Source organism: Hevea brasiliensis, chromosome 13, assembly GCF_030052815.1.
Source record: "Hevea brasiliensis isolate MT/VB/25A 57/8 chromosome 13, ASM3005281v1, whole genome shotgun sequence".
Taxonomy (NCBI): domain Eukaryota; kingdom Viridiplantae; phylum Streptophyta; class Magnoliopsida; order Malpighiales; family Euphorbiaceae; genus Hevea; species Hevea brasiliensis.
The window spans coordinates 69612797-69639225 of record NC_079505.1 but is presented as its reverse complement, the minus strand read 5'-3'; the positions used below and the strand labels follow the sequence as shown (position 1 = coordinate 69639225).

Here is a 26429-nt window from a genome sequence, read left to right as displayed (position 1 = left end):
CACTAACTACATGTCTCTGTTGTCTACCATGTGTAGTTTTTATTGTATTTCCATTGGTATATTTTAAGAGTATGCACTCGGTTGATTTGAATTTCGAAGTGAACTGAACTGTAAAAATTGAAATACCAAAGTGCATTGTTTGAGAAACCAAACAAAAAAAAATTTGAATTAAAATAAATTAAAGAAATCAACTTCACAATAACAATTATAAACATCAAATTATTCAAATCCAATAATGATAAATCTGTGTCAAGAAATAATATGTGTACATATATATATATATAAAAGAAGAAACACAACACCACCACCTTGTGAATGAGTTTTTTATTGGCTTTCCACTGTTTAGTCTGAGATCCCCGTCCCGTGAGCTATACTCAGGCACCCAAAAAATTAGAACAGTTTCGTTAGCCCTATTGGATACAAATCCCTGTTGAGAACTAAGAATTAAAATCCTTGACACTGCGATTACTAATTCAATATATGTCATTTTCAATTTTCTTTTAACTAGACAGCTACAAAAGAATATTATACAAGAATATGATGTCTAACTGGGACTCAAAGAAGCCTTCCCTACAAATTTGTAGAATACAGAGCTACCAATGTGTGAAAAAACTGAAAATGACCAGAAAACTATCCACTCCCACATCTTGAGAGGTAAGAACGTGCCAGTGAACAACTATTTTCCTTCTGCCTTTTGTATTCATTGTATCGCAGGAAGAAATAGTCAAGATAATCAAAATCAATTGGGGACATCTTTGCCTGTAAAAAGAATTAAATTATCATTTGTATTGTTTAATGAGCTTGACTTGTAGAGCTGAAAGGAGGTAGTTACCTGGATTAGTGCCCATAAAGCCCAGAATAAGTGTGAAGCTAATGCGAAAGTATTCGTCTCTATATATAGAGCTTCAAGGTCCTTGTCAGATACCTGTTATAAATAAATAAAAATGAATACCATCTCTAAGGTACACATCCCAAAAGTCGCAACAGAATGAAGGTATTATAGTCATCTTGGACCTCACAAGCAGAACAAAATCTATCCTGAGAACTATCAACAAAGATCTCAGGTGCAAAATAGAAGCTTTGCGTATACATCCCTAACTAATCAAAATTAACGTACTAAACTAACAAATTGGCCAAATTACTTCGAAACTGCAAAGGTTAGCCAGTATCCATCTATAATGTGAAAAAAGAAAGGGATTGCTGATAAGTTTAACAAGACCACTAGATTAACCATCGAATGTTACCAGCAACAAACCTCGATTCCATGGATGATAAAACTAAATACCAATGAAATGTAGTACAAATAAATAAACTAAATACCAAGCCATGTCATAATTGTCTTTCAACATTTATAAGTGAAAGCAATAATGCCTCTTCTAAGCCAAATTTACAAGAAATACAACACATCTTATTCATTCAGAGGTAGGACAAAAATGCCTCATCTAAAATATATTAAAAGTATAATCCATTTACAAAACCATGACTAAGAATTTGGAGCCACGAGAATACCTCATGCAGTTTTTCAGGTTGTAAATAATGCCTGAAGAAATGATATTGTTCATCCTTACTTGGGTATCTACATCAACACAGTTCAACAATCAACAAAAAATAAAAAGAAAAAAGAAAGAAAACGGATAAGGAAAAAAAAAATAGAATATGTTTTCTCTACATACAAGCTGTAGTCACAATCATAACCCGCATATTCATTGAAGTGATTTCCAATGTCAAAACCTCTGTAACTGTATGATCCGTACTCAAAATCAATGAAGTAGAGTTTATCTGGATGTTTAGGAGATGAATGAAAAGATCAATATGAAAAACAACTATCAACAGTACACAATAAAGCAAATTTTCAGCAATATATTATTTCCTCTGTGCAAATTGGGCACCATTTCAGGAACCAATCCACAAGAATTTCAGCTTCTTTCAGGTCACCATATTAGACATATTATGAGCTATAACGCTGGCAAAGCACCAAAAACACACCAGTGTTCTCATAAAATACCATTGAGCAATGGAAAGATCAAAGTAACCCCTAAGATAGATCACAAAGAAATTATTATGTTCGAGTGAAATCCATGCCATCAATTGACCAGAAAAGTTCAACTGAGAAAAGTGCATTCATTATAACCCAGATTTTTAGCATAGATTAGTGAACAATGCAGACAACCTCTACATATTTGCTCTTTCATTAATTGCCCTTCTTCATATGTCATGCCTACTCATACTTGACATAGCTTATATGGGTACAGCAGACTGAAAATCTGTTGGCCATGACCCTGCATTAATAATCTACTACCTAAAAAATCCATCAAGTATGATATTGATATGTACTTGTGTACCAGTACCAGCTACACTAGCATCACATTATCATTTGAGTTTACTAATGGCATACATAATAAAATTAAAAAAAAAAGTGACAAACAATTGTCAGAGCTTACAAAAGTAGAATACTTAACCAAGAGAGAAAAGAAATATTTTAAATTAGGGATAATACAGACCTTCATCTTCATTGAGCATCAGATTCCCTGAAAGCAAGTCATTGTGAGAAAAAACCACGGGAGCATTAAGACAGCCTGTCAATTCCTGTTCAATTATCAGAATAATTACCAACATGAATAGAAATGAAGCTCTTCAAACCTAACAGATATTCAACCAAAAAATCAGTACACAATAATGGAAATCTGAGAAGAATTTCCCATAGTAAATAAATGTTAAAACCTTCATCCACCACCAGAGACTCAAATTTATGAATGCCAACAAGATATTACTCAAATTAATAACCATTGCCACCTCAGAAAAAAAGAGAGTAAGAAAAGGCAAAGGCGTAAGGACTAAGAGGCATAAATTACAAATTGTGAGCTTGGACAAACATCATGCCTTCTGCCTCACATTCGATGGCATCCAGTATTTTGTCAGGTTCCATCAATAAAATAAATATCATTAAGAAGTTTGTCTAAATATCTGAAAATGACAAATTAATGTGCCTAACATTTAGGAAACATTTCAACTGGATGTGTGTTAGATGTTATGGTTTCAAATCATAAGCAAGTCAATCAAGGAAATTATCAAGCAGAATAACTTCATCAGTCATCAAGAGCATACTAGTTTACAGTGTGCTATAGAGCACTGAATCTGTGGTATGCTTAATTTTCCAGCAAATGAAAATCATTGGCACTAAGGAAAATTTTAACTGCTCAAAAGGCAACAGCCTTGTGATGACAAGCAAAATAGGTGAATCTGATAACCAAACCTACAAGTGGTTTCCTGACAGATAGAGGTAAACAGGCCTCTCTTGAACCTCAAACCTTGAAAGGAGAACAACAAGACTCAAATTACAAGCAAGACAAAATAATGGGGGAACAATATTACCTTGATTTCAACTACTTCGTTATAAACTTCCTTGAATGAAATTGTCTCATATTTTCTTTGCTTCTCAATATCACCGAATTGAAGAATGGATGCTGCAATAAAATTTGGTCGCTCAAATAAGACAATTGAGTAATAATTCTGGGATATGCAATAGTCAAACTGCTCAAAGTTGAAAAGAAATGCTTATAAATCAATTTCAACAAATATGAAACACGATAAAGCCAGGCAATTAAGAAAACACACCATTTTCATAGAACTTGAAGATGTCATTCCACAACTGAGGCTCTTTAGAACCTGGAATTTCCACTCCATGGAATTTATGAAGTTGCTTGGCAATTTCAGCAGCCAGCTTTGGCTTTCTCATATCTGCCGCATAGGAACAGCCAGTGTAAAGTAAACACTGGGGATGTGAAAAAGTGAGGGAGACAACAAGGGGTTGCAACTTTCAAATCAAATAATTGCATAGGTTTCAGGTTGCAAAGGACCTCTATTAAAGCCCTCACTTTAACAAATAGTGCAAATAAAGGAACTTCTAGTGGGAACAACAGATACTCCCCACCTGGAACTTTAGGGGAATGCAGCAGCACAAAGTCAAAGGTTCTATTTATAGTGTTCAACCAACATATTAAATTCAACAAGAAAGCAAACTCTACCATGGAATTAGAATAACATTCATTGCATAAATGCATTTTGAGAAGCCGTTAAATTAACTCCAGTTTTGTAATGGACTTTTTCAAATCAAAGCTGTTGTGGCCATTACAGTACATATCCAGTAAACTTGACCAAAATTTCATTTAACTTGCTTGTTCCAAAGATTTTTAAAAAAATTTGCTCAAAATTCTAACCAGAGTCATGTAGCTTTAGCAAGATCTAAGACTTAGATTATAAATTTGGGTATGCAAAATTTTCTAAGACATACAATTATACTGATTACAAGCTGAAATCTACTTTAAAAAAAGTCAAATAATATATGTTTGATTTTAGAAAGGAACATTAAAATTCATTGAAAATATTATTGTTGCAGCTTTTCAGTCAAATTCTAGTAAAACCATGCATTAGAGGCAACTTGACAATAGGAGGGGAAAAAACAAAGGCACCCAACTCCAGTCCACAGCCCCAACCATGAATTTAAACCATTAGTTAAACTACAAAAGTAGATGAAGCAATTTTAAATATTAGGTTGGTGGGGATCATAGTTATTAAAGGCGCGCCTGAGGCACGCCTCAGGCTCAAGGCTCACCAGGCTCAAACCCTATCACCTTATGCGCCTAGGTGTGCGCCTTTGTTCTAGGCACAAGGTTCTGGAAAGACATGCCTTCTTTATTTCCATTTTTAGCGAGCACTTGCATTGGCAAAATGGATTACCACTTAAACTCAAACCAACAAATCTAATTCAAGATATATGCCAAAGAAAAAAAAAAAAGAAAAGCATCACATTTATTTGACTTTTATGGATTTTTAAAATTTTTCACTTTTGCGCCTCACCTCGCTCAGGCGCACGCCTACACATTGCGTCTTGCGCTTAGGCTCCAAGACTCCTTGGCGCCTTAGTGCGCCTTGAGCCTTTAATAACTATGGTGGGGATTTAAAAGTTTTTGGGTATCATAGCAGTGGCAAAAACATTGTGAATTTGTAATTTGGTTTGAAAGCATTCTTGCTGCCAGCTAGTCAACAACAAATATTATAGACTTTTCCCATTCAACACTAGGATTCTTAACTACTTTAGTGCTTGGCAATCTCTGATTAAATTAGTTGATAAAGTTAACAGAATATTATATCTGGCATCCCCAAAAAATTGGATGTAATCAATGGTTCATTCTCAAAAAGCTCCCTTCTATTAACTGTACTATGTTATGCAACTCTCCGCATACTTACCTTCTGGAGTTAGTGTCCGTGCATTGATAAAAGATTGAACCATGCCATTCCCAAATACACCAAGCAACTTAGCACCAAATCCTGCAGCTGAGAGGTATTTGATAGCCTGAACACAATATGTGATAAGCAACTACAACATAAAAATAGTGCAGTAAAAAGTAGGGTATATCAAATGAATTAATAGTAGCTTGCTCCAGAAGGAAAGAATTTTAATGCATCAAATTAAGTTGCCGTAATGATGATGAACTTAGCAATAGCATAGTTTAAAGTTCCTTGTAGTTGCACAGCTTCTACCCATTTTTCAGTTACTTCACAATACAACTACATATATGTTTGTGTAGGGATATGATATAAATAAATACAACATACCGGTTCCTTTAACCAATTAAAATTGTTTCAAAAAAGACTAAGAGCCAGCCATATAATTTCTTTAAGTAAAAGGATTTACAACATATTCCAGGAGAGTTATTAAATCTTTCAAAAATACATTAGATGCCCAAACTCACTCAGTTACTAGACTGGACAAACCCAATTATAGAAATGAGGCTCTAATAGCATGTATGTGGTAGATTAAAAAAATTAATATCCTTTGTGAAATTCATTAAATTTCAACACTACAAGTGATGCTGAAAATCATTCTTGTTCAATCATACGGACATTGAAACCCAGAATATTCTAATGCATCATGAGAAAGTAAACTTAGGACTCTTTAGTCTTCAGGAAATCACCTGCAACTCCCGCTCACGATTGATAACATAATCCGTGTTAGGACCATATAATCTGACAGTTACGGACACCTCATTTCCACTGTCTTCCTTTACAGATACCTTAAGCACTGCAGGGTCAAGCAATAATGGAGAAATATAAGACCAACGCTAAGAGACTAACATGCTTTTGTAGGCGATTTTCATTGCAGAAGTTAGCACAGGGAAAAATCTGCGTGTACATTAAGCTGAATGATTTCTTGAAATTTAAATTTGATAAATAGCAAAAAAAAAATTCAAATACTAACAAAGATTTGTAATGCCGCCAGAAACCCTCTCAATTGAGAAGCGAGAATCATCCAAGCTTGACCATTTCTTGAACAGATCCTTGCACAACTCTCTGTTAAAAACACAAATTACGCCGACAATTTCATTGTCTTTATTTGTTTTACAAGATTAAAACACACAAATGCGAAGCGAGAGAAGCGAAAGAAAGAACGAACATGAGACGAGGAGACATATCATTATCAGGTAGTGAAAGAGGGGTATCGACTGTGAGTTGCGAAGAATGAATCTCAGAGCTTGAACAGTCTCTTGCTTCCTGTGCGACCTCCATAGCGTCCGAGATCTTTTGCGCTGCTACCATTTTCGTGCTTGACGAGATTAAATTGCAAAACGCGACTTTTCAGGAGATTTCAGGTAAACCGGGAAACTGGGAAACAAATTGCTTTTATAGAAATTATCGTATGCTGTAAAGTGGAGGGGTTTTCAATGTGCCTTGCTTGCAAGTAATCTTTTATCTTGCACTGCTTTAAAACTAGCTTGGCAGGGTTCTTGGATTTTGAAATTAATTGAAAATTTCTGTATTGGATTAATTAGAGTTACATAAAATGATTTTAGGAAAATTACTATTAAATATTTCTATTTTAATAAAATTAATTATTTAATTTTTTTTATTTAAAAAATATATTAATTAATTTTTATATTTTTATTTCATTTACTATTTAATTATTCTTATTATTTTAAGTATTTAATTATTCTTATTATTTTTTAAATCTTGAATTATTTAGTTGTATAATCATAATTTTTCTCTCTTTTAAATATATTGATTAATAAAAAAAACTTCATTTAAACTAAATAGAAAACTGACCCATTAATTAATTTCTTTAAAAATATAACTTTTTAATGAGTATTTTTGCTTTTTAATAAAAAAATTATTGTATAATCTTATTGATTATTTAATTTTTAAATGAAACATAATTTAATTAGTAATAAATTTATTAAAAATTTATGAATAAACGAATAATATAACCTTAACTTAGTTGGACAAGATTCATTAATTTTATTGGATTATTTATTAATTGAATTATCATTAAAATTATTTATATCAAATCGGCATAGTAATTTGACTTTTAGTTTTAAATTATTGATAATGCAAATTGTCAAATAAAATGATGCAATACTTTTGATAGCTTTATGTTGAACTTTCAATTTCAAAAGCAAGAATATTAAACTTCAATACTAAACGTAAAACTATTAGAATATTATGTTAGTAGATAATACAAAGTTTTTTTTTTTTTTAAGATAAAATACATGCACACACGAATTAGCGATGAGAATGAATCACCATTAAAGCCATGATAATTCTAACAAAGTCATTATTAATCTGCCTAAGTTTTTTTTTATAAATTATTAATAAGTTTTTTTATAAATTATTAGAGATATAATTATAAAATTATGTATTTAATTAATTTCTTATAATAAAAGATTTATGATACTAGTGACAATTAAATTATATTAAGAAAAATAAGAATCATAATTATAAACTATAAAAACAAATATCACATATTAAAAATCAAATTAATCACCTTCAAATACAAATAAAATGTATATGTAAAACTTATAATATTATATTTTAGTAACTAAAGCATTAGATGAAGATGAAAAATAATTTACTCAAATATTATTAAAGTAATTATATGCATCTTAAAGAATTTATTTATATATATTTTATTGATATCTTATTCATTATTCTTTTTATTATTTTTAATTTATATTTTTTTTCATATTTATTCTCTTTGATCGATGAGTGTGCTGAAATAATTTTTAGAACTATAAGATCTCGAGTTCGAGTTTTAATTAAACATAATTATAAATAAAAAAAAATCATAATATTTACACATTAGCTCAAGTTCAATAAAGCTTTCACAAACAAAAATCAACAAATTTATTAAAAATTTATTGCTTGCTAGTTAAAAGACTAAATTTGTTTTAGGGTAATATTCAAACCGCTGGTCGGAAAATGAAGCTTGGGGGTAGCTAGCCATAGCGGAAGCGACTCTCTCTTTCAAAGTAGTGATTAACAAAGAAGAAGGGGATGAGCTTGCGATTGATGAATGAAGTCCAGATTTATTAATTCCTTCAAAGAAACTCTACCCCAAAGAAGAAATATTTGGATGGATGACAATGCATCAGTCATGGAAACCTTCAAAAACTGCAATCTCGCTGCTCTTTGGGCGCCGCTGCAATCCATACTTCATTTCCAATCTTCTGCCACCCAATGCAGACCTAAATATGATCCTCATCAGTCATCAATCAATCTCAGACGCTCTTTAATCAAAACCCTCATCCATGGATTGTGACTTAACACGAGAGGACAACCCATTGATGTGTTTTAATTTAATGATATTAGAATCATCTTCAAACTTCAATTGAAACTAATTATCCTAACACAAAATCATTGAATTCTTCACAGAAGCACAAAATCCCCGCCAGAATCACGAGTGACCCTAGGTTTGAAACCAAACGTGCAGCAGCAATAATCCCACAGCTTCGATTGTGATTATTATTTTTTTTTCTCTGTAATCTCTAGTCTCACAACTCTTACTACTCTGTTTCTTGTCTGTCTCCCCAATTTCTATCCATTTCTCCGCATCTTCCTCTAGTTCAAATTTACAGTATCTTTATCTGGTTCAGATTTATAGATCTATGGGAGATTGTGGGAATTAGATGATTTGATAAAATTTCTAAAAAAAATAAAGAAAATGAATTCCAAGGAACAAAATGAGATGGGTTTGAAATTTGACGTGAGGAAAAAGAAGAACAATAAAAGAATTTTGACAGAAATTTCTAAAAACACAAGTAGAAAATTTATTTTATTGTTCTCATCTACCCCACCCATTGTCCCCCTCCTTTCTTAGCCTCCTCTCTTCAGAATTTATTTAATGCAACCATTGAATACACTCTGATTATTGGTTATGATTGAGTCATACATGAGACTCTCCATAATCAATGGTCATAAACAATGATTGTATTTTAAAATTTTTCCGTCTTTGTCTCTCTCCCCATCTCTGTTTGTCTCTCTTTTCCCCTTTATATCTCTCTATCTCTCCATATCTCAAACTCTCATACTCTCCCATCTCCGTCCCTTTCCCTCTGTCTCTCTCACCAAGTTTTTATCTCCCTCACCCTCTATTTTGTAATGGGCAGAAGAAAAAATCACAAACAATGGACAAAACAAAAAATCATAAACAATGGACAAAATTTTCAAGCCATGAACAAATTTGTATGAAATTTTCACTTCATTAACAAATTATAATAAATTTTAAAATTAAAATGTCATCAAATCAACAAAATACATGATTGAACACAGATTCAATCAATTATGGCCAAGAATACAACCACCATGGAAAACCCAACAAAACGGACATGGTGGACGCAATCACTCGCATGTTTATGACAACATTGCAGTTAGAGGAGCGAAAGCTGTTGGTGGCAGAGCCAATAGGGGGAGCGCTTTTTCTACGGGAGGAAAATCTTTAGTTCCTTTAGAGGATAAATGTCGATTTTTTTAACAGCTTCTTCAAGAACCATTGACAGAGCTGATAGGCACGGGACATGCCGCTGCTACGAGCTACTGCCATTTTCAGTTGGAGACTACGTGGAGGCTGTAGAAGAAAAAGACGAGTGGGGGCCAAGAACAGATAGAGAAGGAGATTCATCTCCCTGCAATTGGTTTGTAGTGAAAGAAAGGAAGAGGAAAGGAAGCCAAAGAAGGGGAAGTGAGAGGAGGAGAATTGCTTGTGATGGTTGACGAGTAGAAGAAAAACATGGTCACAAAGACAGATGGAGATGGTGAGGGAGAGAGGTGGGGAAGAAACGGTTGGGAAACAGAACAAGTGAAAGGATAGGGCGGGTGGAAAAGAAACATAGAGAAAGGAGAGAGGAGCATTGATGGAAAAGAATGATTGTTTTATTTAAGGGTATTTTAATAATTTCAAGTTCTTTTTAATGCTGAACCAGATATGTAACTGGAAAACGGATTATAAACAAACGTGTCTGGAACACCTCTTCAATTAAGAAATTCTATGCTAGCATGGCATTAGCGGATATCAACAAAAAGAGAAGGTTAGAAAGACAAAAGTAAATTAGCCTATATGAGACGCATCACCGTGAGATAGGAAAGTTTAAAAGATTAAGAAAACCAATGCATCAAAGTGGTACCTGCAGGTTTAATAACAGAGAATTCACAAGGAATAATCAAACAAAGAGTGTTCTCAAGATCTTCCATGTCCTTGTGTCCATGTGCCCACACGCATTCAGCCTTGGTCATCCGAAGGTCATATAAAATGCATCAATGCAGTAAATAATGAAGTTGAAAGAAAATTAAAGGCTTTCTGATCTATGGAACTGCCACCCATCATGACATCCCATTTCACAACCATCAGAACACACAGTCATCCATGGCCGTTCATTGCAAATTTCAGTCATAATAGCACCTCTCTTATTTACCAATCGAGTTTGTCCAATACCAACCCAATGCAGTCCACTGAATAAGGGTTTCCTTAGCAATCTTACTGCACCAGCAGATAATCCAATGCAATTGAAAAGATCAAGTTGCCGAAGTTGCTTATTCCCATATTGGAGGCTTCTCTTTGTACCAAGTGCTTGCAATGAAGAATCAGTCACATGAAAGCAATACCTAATACATAATTCAGTAATCTCTCTGCCAGCGGCAACTATTGTAAAAATGCCATTGTCTGATATTCTTGGCATGTAACCTAAATCAAGTGTTGCCAATGTCTGTGCAATTGCCCCGCACAACAAAAGATAAATTCCTTTGTCGGTTACTCTCTTACAGCCTCTAAGACACAAATGTGAGATAGGTGGACTACCGTGACCAAGAATGGATAAACCATCATCTGTAATATCAGCTCCAGTAAGATTCAAAGATGTTAATCTTCTAAGACATGAAATGGAGCTGACGCAAGAATCGGCTATGCTCTTGCAGCCACACAGATCTAGCACCTCCAAGCTCCTAGAAGAGCCCAGTTTCTTCACAGTTTCACTGGTTATCAAGTTGCAAGACAGTAATCTCACCTCAACAAGGGAACATGAGACTCCAGTTAGATTGTGAAAGGCCAAGTCTGACAAAAATAAGGCATTACGAACTTCAAATTTCTTTAACTTCTGGCAGGAATGTAGCAATGATGCAATGCCAGCATCACTAACTCTAGAGAAACCACAAAGCCTCACTGACTGCAAATCTTTGCAACTCTCAGAAAGCAGAAACATGCCCACATCATTTATTTGTTTAAATGATCCATGGTAGTTCTTTCTACTGCGTATAAGAGAGAGTCCAGTCAAATGATAGCAAGAGCCCAACAACTGCAGCCCGCTATTGGTCAAGTCAAGGTGCGGAGATGGTTCCTTGTTTGGCCTATCTTCAAGATCCAGCTCTACCAGAAGAGGAAACGAGCTGGTGATAGTCATAAGTAGCCTGTCAGATATAACATCTAAGACAAGCGACAAACTTTGTAATGCAAAACCATATGATGCTAGAGAGTCAGGGAAGCTGAAATCTTCTGTTGCAGAAAACTTTCCGCCAGCTCCTAGTTTGTTTGACAGACAGATTGCATTTTCCTCAAACACTGGCTTTAATTTCAGAATTTTAAGAGTTCTAGGCAGAAAACATTCAATGGAGTGGAACGCATTTGCATCAACTTCTGTCCCTCTAATTTTAAGACACAGACACTACCACAGGAAGAGAAACATGCTTCAGCTGATAAAGGTCTACTTTCTTGAGTAGAGTTAATAGAAACTCAAAATGAGTATCTGGGAAATCAATGAATTTACACAAAACAAAACGGCTTGATTGGATTAGCTTACCTCCAAAAGACGGCACTTGCTAAGCATGCTAGCAAGATTCTTTTTGAACAGATGTGGTGAGCCTTGATCTGCAAATTCTAGCATTAGCACCCTGTCATCAAAACAAAAAGGAAATCGCATACACAATCATTAGCAGCACCAAGCAGCTTCAGATCATATGCATATGCAGAATAACTGTAACTCCATAGATGATAATTGGCTGCAGCAAAAAAGAGGGGAGTAATGCAGGACACTAAATTAAATTACTAATTGAAGATTAAGCAGCTCTTAATAAGGAATTCACTTCACTTGCTTGTACATTGAGAAACAAACAGATTATATTTCACTTAATTGATGGTTTTGGTTAACAATTGAAAAAAGGGTAGCAAACAAAAAAATTAGAAGAAATTGATAATACCTGAGAAAGGGGCATTTTTCTCCTATGGAAGCAAGAAACCCATATGAGAGATAGGAGCAGAAAAATAAACTGAGTTGCTGGAGTTGTTCACCTAAGAAAAGGGTGAGGCAAGAATCTTGGAGGCGCCGACAATTGAGGGTCAGCGTGCTAAGTTTAAGGGTTCCTCCTCTGGTGCAGCGACTGAGGATATTAAAAAGAGCGTTTGAATCCGGATTGAGAGATGGTGGGAAATCGAGGGAAGAAAGAAAGGGAAGGACTTGGTAGTCGACGGAGAAGCGCAGGGCTCCGCTCACGCAAGCCGCCGTGCAAAGCGTCTCCAAATCCAACCTCCCCAAAATCTCTTCGCTTATCAAGTTACTTGCCAATCTCTCCATCACCTTTCGCCGCTTTTCGCTGGCTTCTCAGACAAATAAATTTAGGGATATACAAAAATTTTTAAAATTCTGTATTAAACAGTAACCCGATGTTTGCTTAGATTATTCATAAAAATGATGAATCTGATTTGTAAAATGATGGGTATTGAAAAATTTTTATTTTTTTATAATGATTATTTTTATATATAAAAGAATAATAAAAACATTTTAATAATTTTCATTGTAAATTATCCTACATTATACAAATTTTTTATTTTAATTTAAAATAATTTAATCTTTTAATTTTTATTCTGTTAATAAATTAAAATATCAATGTCAAGTTGAGCAAACAAAGATTCTTCAGCAATTTGTCCTCCTCTGCTGCTAGCATAATTCAATCTGGGTGGCTCTACTTGTTCACTTAATTATGCAATTTCAATAGCAATTTCAGATAAAGCTCCATTTTTCCCCAGTGAAGAATCATTAGTTGGGCGGTTTCAAGAGCCATTAAATTAATCTCTCCCTCTCCCTTGAGTCGGTTGTGCAACTGATCGTGGTAGTTCGGTTTTGAGCAGGTGCGGAAAGAAGCAAGAGCCACTTAGAACCTTTGTTGGTATTTAATCTAGCCAGTTGGTGGTGTTTGCTGTTGAAGGGGGAGGATGGTTCACATGGGAATCCGCCTGTGAGTGTGCGAATGGCTGATCCAAGGCTATAAAGATTGATATGCCTCATGCACCCTGCAATTTCAGCCACTAGCAAATTCTACGGTTTGGATAGATCTAAAGGCTTGGGTCTAGCGGCGCCTGGTGTTTTGCTTCAGTGCTTCAGAGAGCTAAATGACTGTATTGTTTTGTCTATGTTGTGTTTGACATCTCTCCATTGCTACTCTAGCTTCGGTCAAAGCCGTCCAGAGATGCTTTTTTGGTGTCAAGTGTGACCTCAGTTATGTGCATTGAAGAGTTGCTAAAAGGTTGCTGACGATCTCAATGCTGGTGGACGGTTCTCTTTGAGTTAGGTTTCTTTGGGTTTGGGTTGGCTTGATACAATATTTATTTACTGCTATATATTATCATGATCGGATAGACATTTATTTGCTTGTTTTGTTTATAGTTCATTGATCCCATGCTGGTGATGGTGCTACTGCATTTTTCTATGGCCTCGTGGTGTATGCCTTTCTGCTTATTTCTTGACTTAGGTGGCCACATGGTCACATGGAGGTCCAATTGGGGACTTGGCCACCCTGCTTCTCCCTACAAAGACCATGATAACGACTCGACATCAACTTGCATACCGTAATCAGTCACCATATCACCCATATTCTTCCTCTGGTGAAGAACAGGAGCAAGAAATCAAGAACAGAGAGAAATCCAAAAGAGTTTCAGGTTCACAAATCCTGAGTTAGATTTCACTAACAGTAAAGACGTGAAAATTTAACTGGATGAACTATAATAGAAAAAATAAAATAAAATTTAGATGCTTTTTAATGTAACATCAAAATACAAACACAAATCCTAAAAATGCCAAGGTAATTCAACCTAATTTCTGAATGGTACTTGGACCACAAAATGAACAAGGATTTTCCAACTCTATTTAATTCCCAAGGCGAAATTTTAACCTGTCATCTGCTCCAACAAACGCAGCACACGCATTGCAGCCTCTCACCATGACACGGGCACGATCATCCACATTTAACCAAAAGTTACTCAAGATGACAATAAGCAACAAAAACTACAACTTAAATCTGTTACTTGCTAACAACAGTGCTGCTAATGTCTTACAAATTGCCGTTTATCTTCTCCATCACTCTGCCTTCCATAAGGGTTGTTCTCACTGAACCTATTTTTACTTCCTTTATGCGCTTTCTTTCTAAATTTGGAAGCATTGCTGTCTATGTTCAAATTCACCTTTGGTGGACAAGAAAAGCAGAATGAAGCTGCAACCGCCTGTCAAAATCAAACAACATTAGCCATTTCATTGTATGTCATAATAGTATGATCTGGTAATGTTACAAAGGGATACATTAATTGGAAGCTATGACCGCATATATCTTCTAAAGACAAGATCTTGTGATCAAATTTCCCTAATTAATCATTTTCTTCTCATTGAAGTTGTTGCAGTACAATTTCCTGGTGACCGCACATAGGACTTAACAAACACAGAGATAGCATCAGTTTTTGTGAAAAATGATCTCACGATTTAATTTGTTCCTAGCAAAGGTTTCTTATAATAAATAGTTAATTTTGGATCTAAACTTTGATGCCCCGGAAGCAAAACTATCAGACAACCTCACTCCACATTATCCCACTTACAATAAATTCATTCTCAAACACGATTGCCTTGTAGAATGTAAGGGCAGATGGTCTAGAAATGATACCTGTAGATCAAGGCGATGCACATTAAATATGTCTTTCATAGAGTGTGAATTATAGGCCAATATGTAGGATCGATATGCATCTTTAGCAGATTTGTTCAAATAATAGTTGTTTGCCACCAACTTCTCCTGCATCATTCCAATTGTCTAATTTATGCTCCTTTGCTCCCAGTTACAGGGAAAATATGAGGTGTCAAGGAAAGTAAGAAAATTACCAGATGAGACTGAACATTTGCCAGCTTCTTATCATCAAATTCATATTCTTTAACAGGGACTTTTGCAGCCTGAAAGTGCATACTAAGTTAGAATACGGAACAAGCAATCATAATAGCAAACTTAAATTCTTTAATTATTTTCGTCTTCAATCCAATGGTTACCAGAGTTCAAGCTTGCTTGTTTGCTTTTAATTCAAGAGGCAAAACCCCTGAGAAAGTATTATGGTCTTATGACATCCTCTACAACACTTAATGATCGGAAAATAAATCATACAATCATTCAAGAAGGTGTACAATTAATCAAAAATAGGAGTTGTGTCCAAATCAGCATCCCTGCTAGGATTTACTATACCTTCAGATAGCGCAGAAACTGCAGCTCTTCTGGAATCAGAAAAAGCAGGGCATTACCTTTTGCACCTTCTCCACGGGCTGTACGGCCAACCCTATGAATGTACTCCTGAAAGTGGTAATTCCAATCTATATATTAATGCACACTGTGAATCAAAATGACATTAAGGCAAACACTTAATACATGTTAACAAGGAAAGCTTAGGAAGGAACCTTGGGTTCATCAGGAGGATCATACTGCACTATCCAGTCCTACAAGAAAGAAGTGGAGAAAAAAGAGGTTCAACATTAACTGACTGATAAAGATAACTTTCATGGTATGCTTCCAGCTGAGATTAATAAGACTATTTTTCTTGGTAAGGTCCTATGCTAGTTAAACTCAAATCTATCTTACCCTCAATCCATCTTTGTAAAGACAATTCATAACAAAATGCTAGACTAATCTACTGTTTTGAATCTTTTTTAAGTAGTGCGGCTAACAATAGATTAGATGTTTGCCCTTTAATACAAGCAGGAATGCATAGACTGTGACAAAACTCCATGTTCAAAATTTAAGGCAAATAATTTTTCAAACTTTTCCAAGAACATCTGTAGATTTGTAACTAACTGCCAACAACTTTGGTTGCTTACTATCATTTGTTCTCGATGTCCCAATATATGTCCATTACAGGAAAGAAAATAACATGTGCACATTTCCATACAGTAATGCAATTATTGCATAACAGTGTTATGCTTCATTCATTACAAACATGCGCTAATTTCATTAATTTCAAAAACCCTATCCCTAGCCTTCTGCACTGAATTCCTACTGTAACAAATTTCTCCACCATTTAAGAAAAACATGTTGCAACTACACTTCCAAATTCCTACATTAATGTTATTCCTTTAAGACTAAACTTCTTTGGAGAGTGTCAAAGAGGCAGATGACAGTTTGGCTTCTGCAATGAGCAACAAAAATTGCACATATGCAAATATATAAAATACAATATTGAAAAATACAGACTAAAATGATTCAATAAGAAATGCCAATAAAAAAACACCAAATTTACCAAATGCAGTATATTGAGGTTATCATTATAACAGTTACAAGAGAGAACACTAAAAGCATAAAAATCATAGCCAGAATAGCAAGTCATGAATCACTTGAACTCTTGAAGAAAGATACATACCACATCAGGAATATCAAGTCCACGAGCAGCAACATCAGTACATAGCAAGATCCCCTTCTCTGCTTTGCAGAAATCAAAAAAGGTAGAGGTCCGTTTCTGCTGCTTTTGTTTTCCATGGATATCAAGGCATTCAACTTGAATGTATCTGAGAAGTTCAGAATGGAACTTGACTGAGTTACATGAAGAGAAGAAGACCATCACTTTCTTCGATAAATTCCTCTTCAGAAATGAGTAGAGAAGAATAAATCTCTTGGCACTAGGCACTACACAATAACCTTGCTGCAACCCTTCATTTGTGACCTACAATGCCCAACATCTGTTAATGGCAGAGATTTTGTGCTTGCAAGCACGCATATATAAGGTATACAGTCATTACAGATGACAACCCAAATGACCAATAATATACCTACCTTAGTTCTTCCATCATCCACATCAATATAGATAGGAGTAGTCTGAAATGACAAGCGGGCAAGATCCTCAACCTGTAAGTTAATAAAACAACCACTATCAGCATGGTCAATTAGAAAACAACACACTAAATTTCACAACAGAAAAGAGGAAAGTCTGAGATTTTTATTGGATTATTAAATATATCTACAGAAGACGAACCATTTGATACATTTAACACATATACATGGGTAAGTGATCCACTGCAGAAAATAAATTTAAGCCCAAAACAAAGTTTTTGAGCACAAACCTTCTTTGTTTGAGTTGCTGAAAATAAAGCAGTTTGCCTACTCTGCACATTAATTAACAATCTCATTAGCTATAGAACAAACAAATATTACCAAATACAAAACTATACTATCATTGCAAAAGCAGACAGGAAAAGAATACTGTCAATCAAAGCATAGCGTTTAATTTAATAAAACCATCATCAACCAAAGTCAAGTTTCAGCTAGAGAAACAAATCAAGAAAATTTTTTTAATAATCACTGAACCAAGTTGTCCTTAAATAAAACTTTCACAATTTGAGGCAACCTACTTAATGTGACAATAATCAGTAATAACGACAACAGTTGATCAGCCTAGTTCACCACTGCTGTTATTGTTGGTAACATGGCAAAAAACCTAAGTTGGCTCCACATAGTTGTATTTATACCATTCTTTGAGAGAACATCCACTATATGAAAAAGTAGATATTGCTAATTTCTTACCTTTGGCAGAAGCTTGATAATTTGTTTCATTTCTTCCTCAAAGTTAGCCTCCAATATCCTATCCGCTTCATCAATCATGAGGCACTACAAGTTGAAGAAATATTTTCATAATATCAGAACATAGTTATATGTCTCAAACAACAACTTATAGTTTATGAGAAAAAGAATGGTCACGAAGCAGGCACTAGAAGTAGAATTTCTTTTTTTAATCATATTTGAACATATTTATATGACTCAAACAACTACATATAGTTTCCAAGAAAAAGAATGGTCTCTCAAACATATCAGCATGAGCATGTACTACAATTGTAGGATTGTGCATTCTATGGATTTAGTTCTGAACTGAAATGAAATAACCAAATAACTGCAATGGAGAAAAAGGAAAACAGAACCAAGCTAAAATGTAAGTAAAAAGATCAAATTTAAGGACAAACAAAACGAGCCAAAATGTAAGTTGGTTTGGTGGTTTGGGCCAATTTCGGGCCTGAGTTGTTGGGCCTTTTCTAATGCAAAAACATAAGTCAATAGATTAAATTTAAGCCTGCATTTATACATTTGGGCCTCTTGTACAATTCAAAAATTACATAAAGCATACAAAAATGCCAAATCCTTCCTCAAGCAATGGGCAACAGCAAGTCAGCAAACTTGTGGAGGAGTGAGGAACTGAGGGTGATTAAGAGAGAAGAGAGAACACAGAAATAAGAGGACCAAGAGACCGAGAGTGGAATTTTGCAACTCGAAAAATGGAGAAATGGACCAAGTTTTGGAAAAAGAGAAACCTAATAAATTTCTCAACAGAAAAGGCAAAAACCAAACAAAAAGCAAGAAATTATTCAACAGCAAAGTCCCTCAAGCTTCCAACAAATACCAGCATAGTCCTTCAGTTAAGCATTCAAAGTCAAGAGACTAAGAGCAAAGGAGGCACAACTTGCAGTTGCAAGCTGACACAGTAAGGAGTCAAAAGAAATGGTGAAAAGGAGACTCGCTGACACAGTGAGGAGCTCAGAGAGGTAAAATTTCAAAGTAAGAAATGACGATGGTAACTAGAAAGGGGAGAAGGAGGACAACCTAATTTTAAGGATGGACATTAGTAAACAAAGTAACTTCTATCTCTCAAAACGACAGTAACACGTTTAAGCCTATAAATATTTTGGTTGGTTCAGTTAGTTTGGTTTTTCTATTGAACTAACCGAATCAAACCAAAAAAATGATTTTTTTTTTAATATGATAACCGAAACCGAATTACATCAGTTTTATTTTTTTTGGTTTAAATCAATTTCTGCTCAACACTATACAGATAAGCTATTAAGTAAATGAAACTATTTTTAAAAAATAACATACAATATAAATCATTCAATATCACAAGGCTAAAGAATGTAGACATACTACCTTCAAGTTCTTATATATAAATCCCTTCGTATTTTGAAGATGATCAAGAAGTCGACCAGGAGTTGCAACCAATAAATTTACCCCTTTAGTGATACGTTCTGCTTCTCCTTTTCTAGCAGAACCCCCAATGACCAAGCCAAGAGTTTGCGAGTGATATTTGAGAAGGTCCTTTGCAACAGCATGAGTCTGAACCATTTGAATGTTGAAAACTTGAAATAAGCAGATGAATGAAAGAGTTGAAACATCCAAGGCAACATAACATTCAACAGCTATGGTCATTTTATTTTGCTAATTTCAAAAATAATTGCTCTGGACTAAGCTTATCTACTTATATTACCTTTTTAGAAAATAAGTAATCTTAAAGGATGAAACAAAGTAAAACAGCTGAAAGACCAAAATGTAAAAATATTCTGGAATGGCAGTAGATAGTATATGGATAGGAAGATCAACAAATAATGTAAAGTACACATATGAGGACTTCATATATAATTATGTCACTGCTAGATTTTGATCATGGGACACCTCCATGTTGCAATGGTGTCTACCACTACCATACTACTAATCCAATTTGTAACTATTTTTTCACTAATGTTATACTTGAACCATTTTGAGTCCATTCTTCCATGACCCAAATTCCCCTTCCCTAGAAATATGCCACAATTTATCCTTTCGATTTCTTGTTATTATCTTCAACTACTTAATATGCAAACTATAATATGCAGCAAATACAAAGTCACATTATGGCCTTCTCGTACCACTATGATCAATTACCGTTAATCAAGTTCACAATATAAAATTGCAAGGGAAAATCAATCAATCCACTATCAAGAGATATCCTCAGCAAACTAATTAAAAATTATAAGATAATTTGGAAAATCTTATAGCTTTTGCATAGGAAGAGGATGGGTACATATCACTTGGAGTACAACAATCAAGATGCCCTAAGTCATAAGTAGTAGGGCTGTACATGGTTTTTTTGAGTCCGAAACCGAACCAAAAAACCATATAGAACCAACAAAAACCATACCAAACCAAACTTATTTTAATGTTTTTGCTCGGTTCTAATTTTTTGTTAAGAACTGAACCAGAACCGAACCCGATAGAGATTTGATTCTTAATATCTGCCTCAATAGAGAAGCATATCAAAAAGACTTCCCCAAAACAGCCCAATAAAACTATGAAAGCATAAGTGTGATCCTAAAATTTTTCCCTTTAGATTGTACATACAAAAAGAAGTCAGCCTGATTGACTATTTACTCCCACTCCCATGACTGGGACCTCAAGCTATTTGCAAACTTTCAATGACACTGTAGTTAAAAATGGTTTTCCAGTATTTAATAGGAAACACTGAGAAGATTACACACAATAAAAGTGCGCAGCTTTCAGTTTACAATACTAAACTAAAAGAGTGGTACTAGTACTTGCTTAAAGATAATTTGTATAGACACTCTAGTTGATAAGTTATTATTGCATGGAATGGAAGCCAGAAAATGACTTAATGGACTGGGAAGAAGTGCAAATTCACAAGAAAAAACATTACAAAATCAGCATGCCGAAAGGTTATAACAATCATTTCACCTGTATGGCAAGTTCCCTTGTTGGGCAAATGACAACAACGCCTGTTCCATTGCGAGGAGTGAAACTGACATTATATAACAACTCCACAGCTGGTATTAAGAAAGCAAGTGTTTTCCCAGAACCTGTCCTTGCAGCACCAAGAACATCTTTGCCGATCAGAAGGGGTGGAATTGCTCTGGCTTGAATCTGCACTTGCAATGAAATGTCAATTGCAGAAAACTTGTATAAACACTTCGCATGAATGAAGAAAAACAGCCCAATTATAAAATTGATAATCCTGCTTTGCACATGAAATTACCATGGAGTCTTCCTCTACATAAAGTTATAAAAATTTCAGCCAAAATAGTTATGCAAAGATATCCAACCAGGTGAATATGTCATGAATCAAGCAGAAATCTCATAAGCATTTATAAACTAACAGATCCTGGAAACAATTTCTAGAATATTAATAAATGCACAATTTATAATTGTGATCGGTCTCTTCTGTCTCGTTTGAGCATATGAACATGCTTACAATATCAATCTACAACAAGGCCATAAAAGAGATGACAATAAAATTGCTTGCATGGCATCAAATTAGGCATGATTAAAAAGAAAATGGTCAAAACTGTTATGTTTATTTAGGTGATGGAAAAAAAAAATTTAGCAATCACACCCTTGCAAATGTCATTTCAAGTTCAAAATTCAAAAATAAAATGAATCACATTATTCTGCAAGAGATATCCATATAGACCTATAGACAATATATGAACAATAAAATCTCCAAAGCTGACAGGCTACAAGGAACATTATAATACAAGGAACATAGGGCATATAAATCTGGCTCATCAGAAATTCAAACAACTTCAGAGTGAATGTGATATCTTTGCATTGATTGCTTTCTTATCTAAATAGAAGCGCATACAACCTCTATGTAGCATACATGTTTATTCCAGAAAACTTCCAAATTCAAACTGAATGAGATATCTATATTGACTCCTTTTTTTCCATGAAAAAATCCATTTTCTTGATAGATAAGAGCATAAAAATCAATTTATTATACCCCTATTTCCAGAAAACTTCCCTAGGTGAATAACTTTGGCATTCCCAGGAATATTCAAAATTTTCACTCCAACCCCCTCTCCTTTCTCTCCCATAGAATTTTTCTCATCAACTAATCGGGGAATTAAACTGACAGTAAACCTCAAAACACACAGCCAGCTAAAGTAAGCATAATCTCAGTTTTCAAAAATCGAGTAAGTCATTCAAAATGAGAAAAAAGGCGGAAAAAATACCTTAGTCAAATACTGAAATCCCATCTCCTGAATGGCCTTGAGAGTAGGTTCAGATAATCCTAAAGAGTCAAAAGACTCTGCACTCATAATCCCACCCCCGCTCTTCACCTTTTTTTCCACCTTCTCTTCCTCCAAATCTTCCTCATCCAACTCTTCCTCAGCATTTCCACCTTCATTGTTCTTCAACTTCTTATTCTTCTTTTTCCTCTTATCCTTATTGTCTTTCACAACCTCAATTTCTCTCTCCTCCTCTTCTTCTTCATCAATTTGATTAGGGTTTTGTTGCTCCGGTTCTTCTGCGGCGAAAACTTTGTTTGCCCGGTTTCGCTTTCGCTTCCTCTTCCTCTTTGTGTCGTCAGCAGGTGAAGTATAAGCCTGCTTCTCCTCAGCAACGGCCATAGCGATAGCTGCGTATAACTTGGAATTCTAGGTTTTAACATATATATATATATATATATATATATATATATATATAAGCACAATCGAAATTATAAAAAGATAAAATTATCTTTAATTTCTTATAATATTATAAATATTATCTTTAATTATAAAAAATAACCTTAATTCCTTAAATTACCGATGAAAAAAAAAACTTTATAGTTTAATTGATTTATAGAGGAATAAGCATTATCATTGTAATTTTTTTAAGTGATATGCTAGTTGAGGCCATTAACGGTTTTTAAAAAAATTATATCGAAATAAAATTATTTTGATATTTTAATTTAATTTTAATTTTTTATTAAAAACTGAACTGAAATCATATAAAATCATACAAAATCGAGAACTATATATATATATGAACTAAATACAATTTAATATTTTTATTTTATTTTTTATATTTTTTTAATAATTTTAATTATAAATATATTAAATTACTTTATAATTTTTACTTATAAATATATTATTATACTATATATAGATTTTCATAATTATATTTATATCTTATAGTTCAATATTATATTATTAATAAATAGTTAAAACATATATTATAATATATTTATACTATTATATTATATAAGATATTTAATTCTAAATTATATATACACTTTATAATTAAATATTATATAATTTAAAAATAGTTAAAAATTATATTATATTATATATTATATATTAAAATATGACTTTATAAGAAAATAATTATATAAAATTATTTTAAAAATTAAGAATCGAATCAAATTAAAATTGAAAAATAGAGAACTATACTAAATTAAAGTCGAAATAATGAAAAATCGAACTGAAACTATACACTCTTAATGCTAGCGTATTTTTAAATCTTTAGTCACTTTATAGAGTGTGATTTTATCGTAACTTGATGATTAAGAAAATAAGAGTTTAGTATATTTTAAAGTAAGTAATAATTTAATAATATAAAAAAATTGATGTGTGATATGAGAAAAAATAAAAGTGAGTATAAAAATGTTTTTTTTTTAGGGTAAATTATGCATTTTTTTAATGGAATGGTAAATTATGTAATAAGTGTTAGTTTTGTTCATAATCATTAATTTAGGTAGTTGTGTCAATATTGTACATCTATTTTAATTGTATCATAAAAATTCTTAAATTCTAATTTGAGTATTATTAAAATCTTTATTTCTTACTATTACACATTTCAGGTTAACGTATGACTAAATTTCACTCATAATCCTTTCATTTTAGTCATTCCTCCTCAATTTTATAACAAGTTTAAAATGTTAAATTTTCATTTATTTTCGATTTATTTAAAATAAAATTTTTCTTAAAAACAATATAATATTTTTATAGATATTTAAAATTAATTGATTATTTAATTTATCATATAAAAATATTATATATATATGTTATTTTTTAATTTAATTTTAGGTTAATATATAAAATTTATGCCGAATTATATTAATTCCTTTTATTTTTTTTTTATAGATAAATAGATATTATATATAGTTTTTGTTTTTATTTGTCACGACCCAACCTATGGGCCGGACCGGCACTAGAACCTTGCACTAGGGCGCCATCATTGGCAAATCCAAACTCACCACCTTCACCTTGCTGTACTCTTTCTATGATCTTTATCAATTGTTGGTCTCTGTGCTGGGAAACTCTAACTCTGTCTCGCAAGTCTGGCCTCACTGAAAAATGAGCCTACAATACCCCCTCATCTAAAAGATCTAGGATTAAACTTTGATCCATCAACTCATGTATTTCCTGAATCAACGGTCTTTTCTCTGCTGAAATGTGCGCCAAACTGCCAGAAGATTTTCTGCTCAAAGCATCTGCTACTACATTGGCCTTCCCAGGGTGGTACTGGATGGTGCAATCATAGTCTTTCAGAAGCTCCATCCATCTCCTCTGTCTCGAGTTTAAGTCCCTCTGTTTGAAGATGTACTTCAAACTCTTGTGGTTGGTGTATATCTCGCACACTTCACCATACAGGTAGTGTCTCCAGATTTTTAGTGCAAAAACTACAGCCGCCATTTCCAAATCATGGGTGGGGTAGTTTTGCTCATGCCTCTTCAGCTGTCTTGAAGCATAAGCCACTACTTTTCCATTATGCATCAAAACACACCCTAGGCCAACTCTGGAGGCGTCACAGTACACGGTGTATCCTTCACCACTCATAGGTAGTGTCAACACAGGGGTGGTAGTTAGACACTCTTTAAGCTTCTGGAAACTCTTCTCACAGTCATCTGTCCAAATGAATGGAACATTCTTCCGTGTTAACTTAGTTAGGGGAGCCGCTATCCTGGAAAAATCTTACACAAATCGCCTATAGTAGCCAGCCAGATCCAGAAAACTTCGCACCTCAGTGACTGTTGTAAGCCTAAGCCAATCAGTTACAGCTTCAATTTTCTTGCGATCCACTTGAATACCTTCACTAGAAACCACGTGTCCCAAGAATGAGATGCTTTCTAGTCAAAATTCACATTTTAAAAATTTGGCATATAGCTGGTGCTCCCTCAAAGTCTGCAACACCATCCTCAAGTGCCACACGTGTTCCTCCTCGGTCCGAGAGTATACCAAAATGTCATCTATAAATACGATGACAAAACGGTCCAAAAATGGCTTGAACACCCTATTCATCAAGTCCATGAAGGCTGCTGGTGCATTAGTGAGTCCAAAAGACATCACCAAGAACTCATAATGACCATATCTTGTCCTGAATGCCGTTTTGGACACGTCCTCATTCCTGATTCTCAACTGATGGTAGCCTGATTGCAGGTCTATCTTGGAAAAGAATCTAGCCCCTTGGAGCTGATCAAACAAATCATCGATCTGAGGAAGTGGATACTTGTTCTTCACAGTCACCTTGTTCAGCTGTCTGTAGTCGATACACAACCTCAATGACCCATCCTTCTTTCTTACAAATAGAACAGGAGCACCCCAGGGTGAAGTGCTCGAACGTATAAAACCCTTGTCCAAAAGCTCCTGTAGTTGCTCCTTTAGCTCTTTTAATTCTGCTGGTGCCATCCTGTAAGGCGGCATTGATATGGGGTTTGTACCCGGCACAATATCAATGCAGAACTCTATTTCCCTTTCCGGTGGCAACCCTAGAAGCTCCTTAGGGAAGACATCTATGAATTCTCTAACAACAGGAACATTTTCCATATTGACACCCTCTACAGATGTATCTCTTACCAATGCTAAATACCTTTGACATCCGTGCTTCAACATTTTTCTAGCCCTAATTACTGACACCAAATTATATGGAGCTACGCTCCTGTCACCATCAAAACTAAACTCTTCCACACCAGGTATGTGAAAATACACCTTTTGGTTCCTGCAGTCTAAAGTGACATAATGAGTTGTCAACCAATCCATTCCCAAGATTACATCGAAATCCATCACTGGTAGAGGAACCAAGTCTACTGGGAGGATTTTTTCATCCACTACTACTGGGCTACCCGGAAAAACCATGTCTACATCTATATTGTCACTAAGTGGGGTAGCTATAGACAAAGGGTATTCTAAAGTGGTAGGGTTTCTACCTAATCTCATGGCAAACACAGGGGAGACAAATGAGTGCGTAGCACCCAGATCTATCAAAACACGAGCCTCATAGGAATAGACTAGAAGAATACCTGCCAC

General features: G+C 34.3%; 3 protein-coding genes across 3 annotated transcripts; all 3 read right to left on the bottom strand.

Moving 5' to 3' along the window:
• Window positions 1-309: 309 nt before the first annotated feature.
• On the bottom strand, window positions 310-6770 carry LOC110642941 (probable ethanolamine kinase). The gene is made up of 11 exons (XM_021795145.2): window positions 6455-6770; window positions 6260-6351; window positions 5976-6082; window positions 5248-5353; window positions 3616-3738; window positions 3373-3464; window positions 2502-2586; window positions 1674-1779; window positions 1510-1576; window positions 833-925; window positions 310-759 (listed from the first exon to the last, which is right to left on the bottom strand). The coding sequence occupies exons 1-11, from the start codon at window positions 6595-6597 to the stop codon at window positions 631-633; spliced, it is 1143 nt and encodes a 380-aa protein (XP_021650837.2). The 5' UTR covers window positions 6598-6770; the 3' UTR covers window positions 310-630.
• A 3633-nt stretch (window positions 6771-10403) lies between these two features.
• LOC110642932 (F-box protein At-B) lies at window positions 10404-13021 on the bottom strand. The gene is made up of 3 exons (XM_021795134.2): window positions 12517-13021; window positions 12120-12210; window positions 10404-11984 (listed from the first exon to the last, which is right to left on the bottom strand). Exons 1-3 carry the CDS (start codon window positions 12888-12890, stop codon window positions 10617-10619), a joined length of 1833 nt encoding a protein of 610 aa, XP_021650826.2. The 5' UTR covers window positions 12891-13021; the 3' UTR covers window positions 10404-10616.
• A 1294-nt stretch (window positions 13022-14315) lies between these two features.
• Window positions 14316-22810, bottom strand: LOC110642921 (DEAD-box ATP-dependent RNA helicase 51). Its single transcript, XM_021795116.2, has 12 exons — window positions 22371-22810; window positions 21097-21282; window positions 19519-19704; window positions 18130-18213; window positions 17670-17711; window positions 17383-17454; window positions 16973-17272; window positions 16017-16055; window positions 15808-15912; window positions 15456-15524; window positions 15244-15369; window positions 14316-14812 (listed from the first exon to the last, which is right to left on the bottom strand). Exons 1-12 carry the CDS (start codon window positions 22767-22769, stop codon window positions 14636-14638), a joined length of 1785 nt encoding a protein of 594 aa, XP_021650808.2. The 5' UTR covers window positions 22770-22810; the 3' UTR covers window positions 14316-14635.
• Window positions 22811-26429: the final 3619 nt, after the last annotated feature.

Excerpts from the sequence above, each read along its gene's own strand:
- LOC110642941 (XM_021795145.2), bottom strand. The coding sequence starts at position 6,597 with ATGGTAGCAGCGCAAAAGATCTCGGACGCTATGGAGGTCGCACAGGAA. Across the intron at positions 1,577-1,673 it reads TATGATTGTGACTACAGCTT|ATACCCAAGTAAGGATGAAC; the intron begins GTATGTAGAGAA and ends GTGTTGATGTAG. Across the intron at positions 926-1,509 it reads AACCTGAAAAACTGCATGAG|GTATCTGACAAGGACCTTGA; the intron begins GTATTCTCGTGG and ends TATTTATAACAG.
- LOC110642932 (XM_021795134.2), bottom strand. The coding sequence starts at position 12,890 with ATGGAGAGATTGGCAAGTAACTTGATAAGCGAAGAGATTTTGGGGAGG. Across the intron at positions 12,211-12,516 it reads GAAAAATGCCCCTTTCTCAG|GGTGCTAATGCTAGAATTTG; the intron begins GTATTATCAATT and ends TTTTGATGACAG. Across the intron at positions 11,985-12,119 it reads GCAAGTGCCGTCTTTTGGAG|TGTCTGTGTCTTAAAATTAG; the intron begins GTAAGCTAATCC and ends TTCCTGTGGTAG.
- LOC110642921 (XM_021795116.2), bottom strand. The coding sequence starts at position 22,769 with ATGGCCGTTGCTGAGGAGAAGCAGGCTTATACTTCACCTGCTGACGAC. Across the intron at positions 21,283-22,370 it reads GATTTCAGTATTTGACTAAG|ATTCAAGCCAGAGCAATTCC; the intron begins GTATTTTTTCCG and ends TTGCAAGTGCAG. Across the intron at positions 15,913-16,016 it reads ATCCTCCTGATGAACCCAAG|GAGTACATTCATAGGGTTGG; the intron begins GTTCCTTCCTAA and ends TACCACTTTCAG.